Genomic DNA, 15,006 nt, shown 5'->3' with positions numbered 1-15,006 from the left:
ACCCTAGATGTAAAGGATGCGGAAGTAACGAATCTATCACTCATCTCCTCTTCCACTGTTAGTTTGCACAACGGGTGTGGCTTCTTGCTCCCCTTGCAACTGTTCCGGATTTTAGAGGAATGATAGATTTAATGGCCGACTGGCCCGCACTTAGTAACCTAAAAGCCTTACCACCAACCGGCATAGCATCTGGTAATCTGGTCCCATGGATCATTTGGAACATTTGGAAAGCTAGAAACAGATTTGTATTTGAAGGTGTCTCTGCCTCTCCCGAGGATACTCTATCCTCTGCAATCCGTTTGGCTCGAGAATGGAGCATAAGTGGAAAACCGGAGAAGATTGAAGGCAAGAAACATCGACTGATAGAGGTGCCAGTGTTAAGCGGAACGACGAGGATACAAACAGATGCAGCGTGGTGCTCAGCAAGGAAGATTGCAGGTATTGGTGGAATCATTCATCTCCCTCCTCGCAACAGGGAGATCCAGTTGAAGATGGAGTTTATTGCATCGCCTCTAATGGCCGAAGGACTAGCGCTGCGGGAAGTTATGCTTAGATGCCAAGACCTGGAGCTCCATAACCTCAGATTTGAGTCGGACTCTTCCACACTAGTTAATTGCCTCAATCATGTTGCTTCCATTGCAGAGCTACATAGTGTCGTTGCAGACATCACTGAACTGTCTCGTAGATTTGCTTCTGTTGCTTTTGTGTGGATTCCTCGTGAGAGGAATGTTGAAGCCGATATGTTGGCAAAAAGAGCTTTAAATGTAGCTGAACCTTTGGTGGTTGGGAATGCTGTTATTGCTCCCAACTAAACTTTCTCTTTCAATTAATATAACTGTTCCAAAAAAAAAAGAACATCATTGCTTATAAACAGGTGGTTTCTATTGACACAATTATCTTCCGTTCACGTCCATTGGTAAAAAGAAAAATTATACAACGTGCTTGTGTTTATTTTGACCAGATTAGGAAACTTATTTTCTTAAAGAAAATCGAATTCTCGCGAGAAGCTTTAGCAAACCGACACGTTAGCCTAATTAATTTCAAATGACTGTGAAACTGCCACGTAGCCAATGTAGTGTGAAAGCACTAAAGTCAATGCTTCTCTTTTAATATATAAGGGATATAAGACATTCAAAATATACAGTAGAATATACATCCAAAGAGAAAACAAAATGAGAAACAAATATGTAGTTATATATCCAAAACTTAACAAAATGAGATTTGGTAACATAACTTACAAAGGGTTTTGCAAATAGGTTGAAAAGCAGATACATTTCTTACTTTTAAATCTTAATGCTTTTTTAGACGCCTCATCGTATATCTTATATATGTTACATAAAATTGATGTACTTGCTTATAACGTAATTTTAAAATCGTAGGACTACAAAAGTACGAAATATTATGTGCTTGTTTAATTGTATTGTGACATATACACATAAATATTAAAATAAAATAAAACATAAAAACAACACAAGGAACTTGAATATATCATAGAATATACATCCGAAGAGAAAACAAAATGAGAAACAAATTTTATGCATTCAAAAGCAATTAATGAAATAACCAATAAGATTCATGAACTTGCTTGTGGTGTAATTTTAAAATCTTAGGACTATAAAAGATAGGCATGCGGGTTTGGTTTCTTCGGTTAGTTCCGAATTTGGTTAGTTCGGGTGGATCAAAATCTCACATAAGTTACCGAAAAAGAAATTCAGTTTTGGTACGATTTGGTTTTTTGTTAGTTCGGTTACAAAATTTTCTACATAATTTTTTTTTTGGCTTTTTGTTAAATTTTAGGTTTAGATTGAATAAAATTCAAAACATTTCTGTTAAGTTTAGTTATTTTGGTTTGTTTAGTTATTTTGGTTTGTATTTTGATTAGTTTGGTTAGTTCGGTTTTTGATTTTGGTTAAAACTGATATTGTTTGGTAAAATTGTTTATAGAAAACTGAACGAACTGATTACCAAACTGAACTGAACCAATTCTAAATGCTGAATTAAACTGAACCTTCTAACCGAACTGAACTGCAAATCAAACTTTTTGGTTTGACAGGTTTGGTTCCGTTAATAACCGCATGCCTAATGAACGATGATGTGCTTTTTTAATTGTATTGTGACATATGTGTAGAAATGTTTATACTAACATAAGGAAATTGAATATATAAATACATAAATGAGAAACAAATATTTAGCCATCCAGAAGCAACTACCAATTTAACAGTATAGATGGCACAAACAGTCTGAGTGAATTAATAATACAACTATACAAATTGCACAACATGCAATTTCTGATGTACGAGATGGTCAGAAGCATTCCAGGACTTGGACCAAGAAACCTCCAATAGGATCAACAAAAGACGTACACCTTATATTAAGATCTCGAGAACCATTGGTTATACCCTCTTAAAAACTTTGCAAATGCAATTTCGATGATGTAGGTTTCAATAAGGAGGCTGTCCTTCGGGGTTCAGGAAAAACAAGTTTCTCAAGAATACTACCGGAAGCTGAAGCTAAATTAAGGTTTATTGATGACAATGTAACACACATAATATGGGATCCATTTCAAATATGGTCGACGGAGATTGTAAAACCTTAATTGATATAATATGCAGGAAAACTGGAAATATCTCCATTTAAAATATCCATTTTGATATCTGTATTTGGAGTAAAAAAAATTAGATCCTTACTTTTGTTTCAACAAAATAATAAACAATGTCCCAGCTCATTCGTTTACAACTTACGGTGATCTGAACTTCGTCTTTTATACCTTTCAGCTATTTCCACCTTTCAGCTATTTCCACCTTTCGTTTCATAATTCTTTGTATTATGCTTATGTAAATTCAGTTTAAATACCCATTTTTGATATTTGGATATTCATTCGATTATTGGTTCTGATTCGATTCTGATTTGATTTTGGTTCAGTTATGATTTGATTTTGGTTTGATTATTGTTCAGTTTTAATTTTTTTTTATTTCAGATATATAGAAACAGTTCAGATATTTGTAAACATCGGTTTGAGTTATGTCTTTTCGTTCGATTTTCGATTCATTGTTTATATACATTTGCCTACTTTCAAATATCTTAAAAACACAATAGTGTATGATATTGCAATATTTTATAAACGAAAAAAATTGTTTAAAAATGACATTTTTTGTGTTGTCTCAAATTTACTTAAAAATATAACTTAGTCGATAGTCCAAAATCTTATTTGTATTTAGTGGCGATTGTCAATATCACAGAGGTCACCGGTTCGAATATCTCATTATGCAAATCTGAAAGAGGGTTTTATGTAGAAAACCTTTTTACCCAAAATTAATTATATGGAAAAAAGTTTGTCAGCTAAACGACGTTTACTATAATATGTTAGAAACCATCCGATGTATCATAATGTGTTAATAACTACACGAACTTTATGTTAATACTAGTCCTGGGCATATTATCCGAAAACCGAACCGGAACCGAACCGGAAAAACAGGGACTGAAACCGGACCGAAAATTACAAAAACCCGAACGGTTCCTATATTTCTAAATCCAAAAAATCGAAACCAAACCGGGACCGAACCGAGAACCGAACGGGTACCCGAATATTTTGAATATATTAAAAATTTTATTATTTTTAATTTTAATATATATAAAATATAATTTATAAATAAAAAAATATCTAAAAAAATCCGAACTACCCGAATAACCCGGATATGTTTTCGTTTTTTCCGGTTTTAGATCGGGTTTTCGGTTTTTTGGGCTTTAAACCCGAACCAAACCGAACTATTTGTAATACGGTTCCATTTCGGGTTTTATAAAAAAAATAGAAACCCGACCCGAACCCGACATTATCCGAACCGAACCGGTCAGAAAAATGTCTGGTTCCTAAACGGTTCCTAAACATCCCAACCCGAATAACCCGAAAACAGAATAAACCGAACCGACCCGAACCGAAAACCCGAATGCCCAGCACTAGTTAATACATGCCACATATACGACAAATAAACAACAAAGGGTAACTTACTAAACCCACATTGGAGTGTTTCCTTGCTTGATTCTACCTTTTGTGTCTTTGGAAAGGTTTATCTTTGTCTTCTTGTTTTTTGTCTCTCCAGTTTCCTGAACTCAGCCCGGCCAGGGCTAATCTCTATTGAGGATCCACAGGTCAGCACTCGAGCTTTGGTTTTCTATATTATACAAGCGATAGAATGTAACAGAAAAGATTTGAATTGGTTCTTTTTATTTTCTTTGGATAACCAGACACCAGAGAATGACATTGGCAAGAACTCATTCAACTACTTTCAGGTTCTGTCCACTTCTCTAGTTTATTGGTAAAAAAGCATATACTTTTTATCAATGTGGATATATGCTCATTAAAGACTGGTTCTTGTTACAGATTCGATCAGCGTTTTCAATGGCCTTGTCTACTTTAACAAACACGAAAGCTATTCTAGCTTTAGGACCGAACCGGAGCATTCTCGGCACGATAATCAGACCATACCGGATTCTTTTAGAGCGCAAAGGTGGTAAAAACGGGGATGTCACTTTCAACAGCTTGCTTCCCGGTGCTGGAGAGCCGTTGCCAATGTTAGCTAACGGCAAAAGCAATGGAGGACTTTTCTGCAATTGGCAACTCGAAGAAGAGGAAGAAGGCTCGTTCCCAAGAGGGGATACTACTGCGGATGGGGACATTACTCCAGTGGTAGACACTCCTGGTAAGAAAAGTAAAGAGTCTTCTCGAAAGAAGAAGAATAAGGGAAAGAGGAAGATGGTGGATGAAGAGGAAACTGAAACGAGTTCAAAGAAAAGACGTCGGAAGAATAAGTTGAAGCATGAAACAAGCCAATGGTGAAATCCTTTCATGGCAGTTGGAATCAGAAAGCGTTAGCTTAGCTGTAAATTATAATTTGGTAAAAACAGATCTAATACTGTTGTAACAAATTAAAAATTTACCGCATAATTTGTTGCACAAATTTAGTATACTAATCATATATCTTCCACAAAATAATCACTAAAGAAATCACTTCATCAATGGCAAAACAAAACCTGTGTTTGGAGACGTTGAAAATTAGAGGAACTGAAATCAAAGAATTTGAAAACAATAATTCTTCTTGAAAAGATAAGAGTGAGTTTTTTTTTGTAAATGAAGAGCAAGTTATTTTGAGCTTTTTTCATCTACCAGTGATAACTGATTCTAGAGTTTTTTTTGATATTCTTTATGTATGGTCTAGGTTGCACGGGTACGTCACTTAGCAGCCGTCTCACGTACTTTTTTAGCAAAACCAGTTTCTAAACAAAGAATTTTGTTTTAAAGTTTTGAAGTAGCGTTCCCACCGTATCTATACTACATACAGTATAACCTTTATAAACTAATACTCGATAAATTAATAAATTTCGCTGGTCCCAACTTGGACCGATTCAAAATTTGATACAAATTGACAAAATAATAATTTTTTAGAAAATTCTATTTAAATATATGATCCCACTAAAATTATAAATTAATAATTTATATGTATACATATTTTATATAAGTAAGAACCTATTATTATATTATTTGATGAGATTTAGTAATATTATATCTTAAACCACATTTAAGTTCTATGTAATATATATTATACACTGCAAATAATACAATCAAATTAATATAAATGTCAAATTTTTAAAAATAACAGTTAATGTCTACACAGTAAAATCAAATATTTTTCTTATCTTAGAATAAATATATCTTAAAATAAGAGATCTACATAAATGTTTTGTAAATTAATATCTTTATAAATTAATAAAATTTTAAAATCCTAACATTATTAATTTATAGAGGTTTTACTGTATTTACTATCAGTTTACTATATTTAAAATTTGGATTAACAGACTGTGTATGAACTTAGTCAAGTAGTTTAAATAAACTTTTCATATATATACATATGTATATGTTGATCGGATTCACAAATATAAACCACCACTGATAATAAAATGGTTCCATAGTTATAACAATGTTGAATATGATCTATTATATTCATGATTGAATAGGGTTTATAAGGTTTCATAATCATAACAAGTTAAATTTTATATAATATATATTCATATATAATAAAGTAAACTGAAATTAATATGGTTTTAAAAATATAAGCCAGAAATTTGCATATAGGGAAGATTATAAAGATTGGTTTTTTGGTCGTTGATTATTGCAACGAAATTTTTTTTGGTCGAATGTAGTAGATGGTTAATTAGTGAAGCTCTAAATTTTAATTATTATGATAACTAATGATAAATCCATTTAAAATCATGACTTTCTAAAGATGATCCAAAAAATCATACATGAAATAAATCACGAATTTTGTTTGTTTTAATAAGATATCTTTCCTAAATATGAATTTTGAAGTTTTTAATTTCTAAAAATTATTAATATAATGATTAAAGTCTAACCGAAATAATATTCAAACGCTTTTACTATATTTTATAGTTATCAACATATTAATCCACAATTCTTGGTTATTTTACCATTATACTAGTTTTTATTTTCCTATTATCCAAATTCGTTTTTAACATATCTATTTTGTTTTACTTTTGTTTTGTTTTACCTCTTCAAGTTTTTTTTTTTTGCTTTTAATTTTTTTAAAAAATTTTATATTTAATTATTTTATTGATTTTATATTTAATAGTAATGATAAACATAGACGAACTGAAAATATTTTAAACCTAAAATTCAAACAAACACATGTAAGATATGTGTAATTATATTCATTTATTTTATTTGCACAAATAGTAGTGAAACTTCAGCGGCAAAATTTGGTCCCATCCCTCATTATGCACCCACTAAACCACCGATCGAATCCCCATCAAAACATTTTACCCGATTTTATTATTTTTTCTAATTTTCCTTTTCGGTTACTTATTATATTCTCTTTTTCCTTACCTTGCTTTCTTTTAGTTTTTTTTGTTAATCGGTTTTACTGTTTTTAATTTATTTTTTTGATTCTTTGGGCCAGATATTGTTATTACTTTTTCTTACATTGCATTCTTATAGTTTTTTTTTTAATTCATTGGTTCTTTGGTTCTTTTCAATTCAAAATCAATTTTGTATTTAGTAATTTTTTTACCAAATAGTTTTAGTAGCTTGATACATCATTTCTCTTCCTTTAATATATATTTTTTGTATCATTTTATTAGTTTATTTTCTTCTTTTGAAATATATAAATTTTATATAACATTATCAAATATAAAAAATATATACATACATATATATATATTTTTTTTATTTAAAATATATTAATTAATTAATTATTTTTTGTCTCCACTCAAAATATTTTCTAGATCCGCCACTGAATTGCTGGGTAACCTTAGTTTTAAAGAACACATATCTTTACAGATTATTGGGTATTTAATCCAAGAAGTGAAAAATTCATCAATATTACTGGCAAGAAATTCCCAAAAATATTGTTGGACGGATGCAAACTGCTTGGAACCTCACGTGGCTGGGCAGTTTTCATGAGCCACCCTGATTCCACCATACATCTCACCCAAGTCCTTAATCCTTGGTCCTCAGAGTCATCTCCCAAAACCATTACCCTGCCTCCATTTACTGATCACCTTGTTTTGCATGCCGAAATAGTCAGAAATGTTTACTTGTCCACTTATCTTCCCAACCAAGACGATGATTATATAGTGAGTTTCAACTTTTTTGGATCCAAACTTTGTTACTGTATGCCTAATCGAGATTCAAACTGGACGATTATCGACATTTCTTTCTCCTGCGAAATCAACTCTAGCATCATTTATTCTCGGAAAGACCAGATTTTCTACCTCCTCACTAAAGGATGTGCCTACATACATGGCTGCCTTGGATCTCAAAAAGAATAAGAAGAATCCCAAATTTATGAGGTTTCAGTTTGGGGACTTCCCTTTGATACCACAATATATTTCTAAAATTTCAATCTTACCAACATAATATCAATTGATTCTGCCTTTTGTGAAGATTTTTTAAGACAAATTATATATCAAAAAGAAAAAAAATTTGTTCGAAGTTTTGAAGTTATGATGTAGAGTTCCAACCGTATCTATACTACATATTTACTATATTTTAAAAATTGGATTAATAGACTGTGTATAAACTTAGTCAAGTAGTTTAAATAAACTTGTCATATGATATATTATATTCACAAATATAAAACGCCACTGAAAATAAACAGGTTCCATTGTTATATCAATGTTGAATATGATCTATATTATTCGTGATTGAATAGGGTTTATAATGGTTTCATAATCATAAACAGGTTGAATTTGATATAATATAGATTCATGTATAATAAATTAAACTGAAAATTATATGGTTTTAAAAATATAAGCTGGAAAATTATAAAGATTGATTTTTTGGCAGTGGATTAGAGCAACGAAAAATATTTTGGTCGAATGTAATAGATGTTTAGTTAATGAAGCTCTTAAGTTTAATTATTATGAAAATTAATGATAAATCCATTTAAAATCATGACTTTCAAAAATATGGTCTAAAAATCATACATGAAATAAATCACGACTTTTGTTTTAATAAGAAATATTTTTTTAAACTCCAAATAAATGAATTTTGGAGTTTCTAATTTCTAAAAATAGTTTTTAATATAATGGTTAAAAGTATAATTGTAATAATATTCTGACGCTTCTATGATATTTTATAGTTATCAACATTTTGACTCATAATTCTTTGTTATTTTACCATTATATTAGTTTTTATTTTCCAGTTATCCAAATTCATTTTAACATATCTATTTTATTTTCCTTTTGTTTTGTTTTATTTTTTCAAGATTATATATATTTTTTGCTTTTAATTTTCTTATAGTTTTAATTTTTTTATATATAACTCTTTTATTGATTTTATATTAAATAGGAATGATGAACATAGAAGAACTGAAAATATTTCAAACCTAAAATTCAAACAAACACATCAAAGACATGTGTAATTATATTCATCTATTTTAAATTTAAAAAATAGCACGTAATTTATCATAAAGTAAACATTGTTAATTCAACCATGCAAAAGATGGTATGATATATAACTTCAAAAAGAAGCAATACAATTTGAGGAGAGTAATCAGATTATAAATAGAGACACAACACTGTGTAATTAAGCTACAAGGACAAACTTTTTCTTTTGTCATCAAGCAGCACCAATTATTGGATAAATAAAACAGATAAAAAAACTCAGAACCATGTAATCATTTTTAACTTATTAAAAAAAATTGATAAAGACCACACGCAAATATGGATGAAAGCATAAAGAAGAAGTTGGTTTTCTTGAGTGGAAAGAGTCCACATGGCGAGCCAACCTACTGGAAGTGCGATGCTCTGTTTTCTTGGCCTTTTAGAATCGGGCAGTCATTGTCAAATCGGTCTTAAGAAGACTTTGGTTTTCTTGACAGGGAAGAGTCCACATGGGGAGTGAACCGAGTGGATCATGCATAAGTTCTCTGACCTCTCCTTTCCGGAAGATATGGTGCGGTCCTCTCTTTTCTTGTCCGTTAAAAAAAAATTAAAAATCATATTTTTGTAACTTTGTTTTGTCATTTGTGGATTGATTTTGACAGAGGAGTTACGTCGTTTGCAAAGTTGAATATACTAGCCCGGCGGACTCATTTTGTAATCTGCAAAGTGCTAGCGATGGAGGAGCAAGTACTAGTATGGGCCCGGCGGACTCATATGATATGACTCCTCCGACGCGTGTTGGGAAAGTCTTACAATAAAAGACTGGGACTACTTGTTCAACCGATCGTTCGATTTTAGTATTATGTCAAACTAATATTATATCTGTGCTCGCACCGTTGGATAATTATTTTAAACGAGTATTATGTCTGATACTATGCACCGGGAATAGAGTTAGCATAAATGTGCTATTTGCTTTAGGCCTTGAATGTGAAGCAGAACAGTTACAGAAGAAAATTAACGCAGAGAAGACTGCGAATATTATCCATTCACCTAATAAATTGCAGAACTAAACTAAAATAATAAAATATTATTATACTGCATGCAAAAGAGTTAAGACCATCATTATCCCATAAATTTGGGATTTCGTATTTATTTTTTTATTTTTTACTTTTTCGAATTTAGAAAAAAAAATTAAAAACGAATCAGTCGCGGACCGCCACGTGTCAGTACAGTGTAAGAAACCCTTAAGGACCGACTACTATTTGGTAGTTTTGGTAACCAGTTTCTTAAAAAAAGTGGATCCTACGCGGAACCCATACGCTAAGAACCCTTCTAGTATCGTTGGATAAAGATGCTCTGAGTGTTATTTTTTTTTGATCTGCAAGTAAAGGAAGAAAGAAGGGTGGCCAGAGGCAGAGGGCCAATCCCTGTGTACCTTTTTTTAACCTAACATTTCTCATTTATTGTTTACATTGACAAATCATCTCTCTATCAAGTGATTTTTGAAAATTAAAGTGAAATTAATCTGCAAGGAGAAACTAATTAGCTTATAAATAGAGACATAACACAGTGAAATTAATCTGCAAGGAGAATTTAAAAAACAGAGAAAACAACACAAAATCACTAAAAGATGAATAAAATTTTGAATTAAACCAGTAAACAAATTCAAAAAATAAAATAATAATAAACAAGTAAAATTATCATGAAGTAAAGTGTTTTAAGTTCAACAATGCAAAATTGTTATGTATAAGCTTCAAAGTGAAACAACACATTTGAATAAACTAATTAGCTTATAAATAGAGACATAACACAGTGAAATTAAGCTGTAAGGAAAATTTAAAAAACAGAGAAAACAACACAAAATCACTAAAACATGAATAATTTTTTGGAAAATGGATGGGAAATTACTAAAGATCAGATTGTTAACAAAGGTGCAATTAGGCAAAGAAGGCTACAGTAAAGCCTGTAAATCAGTCATAGATGAAAGTAAAAGTAAGTATTATTACAAATAGAGTATGATATACAGTTAGATTGTCAATTAATCATATATAGTTAATGGTACATAAAAGCTAGGCATTGCATGTTTACTACATAATGCTATTATACTTCTCTTAAACATAACGATAGTTGTGCTTTGATCTTCTCAATGTTATCATTAAAATATTTAACTATGATTTCAGATCAACCCACAATTCTTAGTTATTTTATCAGGAATGCGGGTTTTCCTCTACAACTATCTAATTTTTTTTATAATATTTTTTTTGTTTTATATTTTGTTTTATTTTCTCAAGTTTATCTCTGAATTGCGTTAAATTTTGCTTATATTTTGAATTTTGCGCTTGATTTCGTGTTTAATAGTGATGATAGGCATATACTGATTGATGTTTTGTTTGTATTTAATAACTAACTTAGAAAGATGGACAAGGAACTGAGAAAGAAAGCATGCGGTAAAGTTGGATAGACGTAGTATTCTCCAAATATTGTTACATAAGTTAAATGGTTAAGAATAAAAACTTCCAATAACACTGACTTTAATAGATTTATATAAAATCATTAAAATCTAAACTTTTTAAATAACAAAAGTTTTGTATAGATAGAATCATAGTAATAACTAATAATAGATTTTAGAGAGAATGTGAAAATCTATATACCAATAACACAAGACTACATAAAATTTTAAAACCATTAAAAATCTATTTTCCACTGACACCTTCCAAACAAACCCAAAAAATCCAGGTTTGAATCCATCTTGACCCCTTTTACATTTATTTTTTACTTAAACAGTATATTGACCGCATTTAAAATTAGGGCTGGGTCCGCAAAGGTTTCCACCATCACGCTTCAACAGGGCCTTCGGTCGTGGCAGCCTCACTGCAACCAGCGATGAGAGCGAGAAGAGGCAATAATCTCTGCGGAAGCAATGACCTCTCCATCTGCTTCCTCCATTGAAGAACATGCAAACACTTCACCCTTCTACCTACTCAAGAGATAACATGCAGAAGTTCAAATTGAAAAAAAAACATGGTGACTGATTCCGAATTGGAATCAATAAGATCCACCTAATGAAGCCGACTGAAAATTGATTTATTTTATGCGGACAATCGGCTGACCTGCGGACAGATCACGGACTCTATCCACCCACCCGCAAGCCGCATGGTCTCACCCGCGAGACCCGCAAATTTATGGACATGAATTTGCTTGTTCATACCCGTCGTGGGTCTTCAATACTGTCATTCCTCAGATATAACACGAACATCTTCAGCACTCCTTCTACTCCATGTTATGTCAAGCACGAACAAGCTCCTTTTTCATGAGCTTACATTCAGAACGTGAAAACCTGATGCTTTTCCAATCTTTGGAAGAGATATTATTTACCAATTACTGATATAAGTAGACTATCTCAAAGGTACTTAGCATCTTTTGTTGTTGTATACATGAGTTCTTAGCTTTAACGAATAAATGAAGGATATAAATAATTTTTGGACGTACTCAAAAGTTTATTTCTGCATTTTATCTATTTTGGTATTATTTTCTCAAAGTTTTGAATCTTCTTTAGTGTTGAGGCAGACCATTGATGGAGTATTGTTTATATCTATTATACAATTGTTTATGTGTCCCTTTAATATGTAATACAAAAAATAAAATGACAATGCACTACACAAAAAGGGTTATAAACAGAACTATATTAGACTATTAAGTACATTGGAACAAGTCTATAACAGATTTGCTTGTCTCGTGGTCAACACCTCCCTCCCCCCAATCCGACCGGAGAGTACTCTATAACAGATTTGCTTGTCTCGTGGTCAACACCTCCCTCCCCCCAATCCGACCGGAGAGTACTCTATAACAGATTTGCTTGTCTCGTGGTCAACACCTCCCTCCCCACAATCCGACCGGAGAGTACTAAGCTTAAAAGCCACGTGTTAAAGACTACACAGACTTCCAATAACAAAAATCCACGTGGAGGTAACGACAGGAGGAACCCACATGTATATAAACCTCTATGCGTAATGCTCTTTCTCAGAAGTCACAAGTTTCCCTTGCAAATTATAAGTTCGTTTTTTAAGCGGAGATAAGAAAATGTCTAACAACAGTCAGAACCTGAGTTTCAACGCTGGCCAAGCTAAAGGCCAAACCCAGGTTTTGTCTATACAACACCGTTTTTCTAAGCTTAAATAAATTTTTGCTTAAACAAATATTGCTTAGATTTGGGTTTAGATTAATAATTAATATTAATTAGAAGTAACTAAAAATTGTTGTAGGAGAAGGCAAGCAACCTGATGGACAAGACCTCCAATGCTGCCCAATCCGCCAAGGAATCTTTGTCAGAGGTCCATTTTCTTTTCTCATGCTTAAATATATTTTTATGAAACAATCACGTATTTATGAGAATTCGAGCACAGGGTGGACAGCAGCTGAAGCAGAAAGCACAGGGTGCCACTGAGGCCATTAAGGAAAAGACGGGATTGAACAAATGAGAAAGTTCAGTTTCAAAAAAAAACAAATGAGAAAGCACGTTCCTAATAATAATTTACTTTTTTATTCCTACCATACTACTACTACTACTAATAATTAGATAGGTTTATCTATCTAAAGCCTAAGGATTTCAAACGAAGCCATTTAGGTAAAATCTTTTCTGAATTTTCTAAGTATATAGAATATCTATCCAAGGGTTGTTGACTCTTATCTTTTGATTAATATGTAGCCTTGCAGTTATTTGATATTTATATATGTAATAAAAATATGTGATGAACGTATATTGGAACACATGGAGTTTAGCTTATTTATTTTTATTTAAACTTCTAAGTATTGCGACTCAGTTTTATTTTCTTTGTGGTGGAATTCATCATCTTAAATTTTCAGTGAAAAAAACAGAAGAAGAAATTAGCTTTGTTATATTCCGTTATACATACACACTACACCTGTATGTACATTAGGGTCAAAAAATATATCTTCTAATCAGTGCTAGCAATAGCATAAAGTCAAATAAACGACTGATTAGAACGTATAAAATTATGTTAAAATGTCCATTATATATTTTCATTGTTTATATATTTTGCTACATTGATTTAGGGCAATAAAGAAATTTCGGAATGTTTGGGCCGACCCTACTTTTTGCGCACTCTGATCATTGTGGTATTTATCTACCAACAATAGAGTTCAAGAAGACTTCGAATTCCTTTTGACCGAAAAAAAAAGAAGACTTCGAATTCCTTGATGTTTTAAATAATAAGATCGATATATGCTTCGCTTTGCACATTTGTGTGCAATTAAGGAAATCTTTAATCACTGGATTCTGGAAAACACTAATGATTTGAAGTTTGAAAGAATTTGATTCTTCATGGAGGGACGACAATTTTCACCAATGGAAATTCGAGTCCCCACAATTCTTACTCTTATCTTTTTTTTTTCCTCTCTTTTCTGTCTTCTTAATATTTGTTGACAATAAAGTAATCAAAAATAAAAAGAATTTGATACGATCACCGTTTTTAACTTGTTCACACTAATTTGTGTAAATGTTGTTGGAATTCATAAAACGAGAACATATTCAAGCTCATAAAGGTTATATTTCAATTTAATTCCTTTTGTAAAATATCTATTTAAATGTTGTTAGAGAATATAATACAAGCGGAAATATAAAAAACACTAATCCTCAATATAATAGAAACTACAAAACCTAAATTAAAAAGCTTGCAATCTAATACGTAATGTAATTACATCCGGACCAAGAACTTTATCCGGGTACATCATAAACAAAGCTTGTTTTACTTCTTCCTCGTCGCCAATTTGATCTTCATTTGCTGAATAATAGAAGATGGGATCTTTTTCAAAAAACTTTCAAAATCTGAAAGTGAAGTAGTACCAAATAAGTCCTTAAAATAATCAACTGTTACTTTTTAATTATTCACTAATTTATTATTAATTATAACTTATAAAATGTTAAAACTCTACCTTTATTTTTCTGTAACATAAGATACTACTATCATAATATCATTAAAAGACAACACCATCCGAAAATTCAAAATAAATATTATACATTGAAACACTACAAGAAAACATCAATGATTCTGAGGGAAAAAAATCGTCGGAATTTCGTCGGAATATCGTTAT

At 31.4% G+C, this 15,006-nt stretch overlaps 2 protein-coding genes across 2 annotated transcripts; both read left to right on the top strand.

The window, feature by feature from the left end:
* The first annotated feature begins 4,567 nt into the window (after positions 1-4,567).
* LOC106323458 lies at positions 4,568-7,927 on the top strand. Its single transcript, XM_013761578.1, is given in 3 exon segments — positions 4,568-4,697; positions 7,349-7,812; positions 7,814-7,927. Coding segments are annotated over 3 exon segments (708 nt in total).
* Positions 7,928-12,917: 4,990 nt separating this feature from the next.
* LOC106326260 (late embryogenesis abundant protein 2-like) lies at positions 12,918-13,664 on the top strand. The gene is made up of 3 exons (XM_013764280.1): positions 12,918-13,035; positions 13,158-13,226; positions 13,299-13,664. The coding sequence occupies exons 1-3, from the start codon at positions 12,976-12,978 to the stop codon at positions 13,371-13,373; spliced, it is 204 nt and encodes a 67-aa protein (XP_013619734.1). The 5' UTR covers positions 12,918-12,975; the 3' UTR covers positions 13,374-13,664.
* The last annotated feature ends 1,342 nt before the right edge of the window (positions 13,665-15,006 follow it).

Source organism: Brassica oleracea, chromosome C2 (genome assembly GCF_000695525.1).
Source record: "Brassica oleracea var. oleracea cultivar TO1000 chromosome C2, BOL, whole genome shotgun sequence".
NCBI lineage: Eukaryota > Viridiplantae > Streptophyta > Magnoliopsida > Brassicales > Brassicaceae > Brassica > Brassica oleracea.
This window is presented reverse-complemented; position numbering and strand designations above follow the sequence as displayed.

What these genes read in the sequence shown, in the direction of transcription:
- LOC106326260 (XM_013764280.1), top strand. Translation starts at nt 12,976, where the DNA reads ATGTCTAACAACAGTCAGAACCTGAGTTTCAACGCTGGCCAAGCTAAA. An exon ending in AAGCTAAAGGCCAAACCCAG is followed by an intron (nt 13,036 to 13,157) that starts GTTTTGTCTATA and finishes AAATTGTTGTAG; the next exon opens with GAGAAGGCAAGCAACCTGAT. An exon ending in CCAAGGAATCTTTGTCAGAG is followed by an intron (nt 13,227 to 13,298) that starts GTCCATTTTCTT and finishes ATTCGAGCACAG; the next exon opens with GGTGGACAGCAGCTGAAGCA.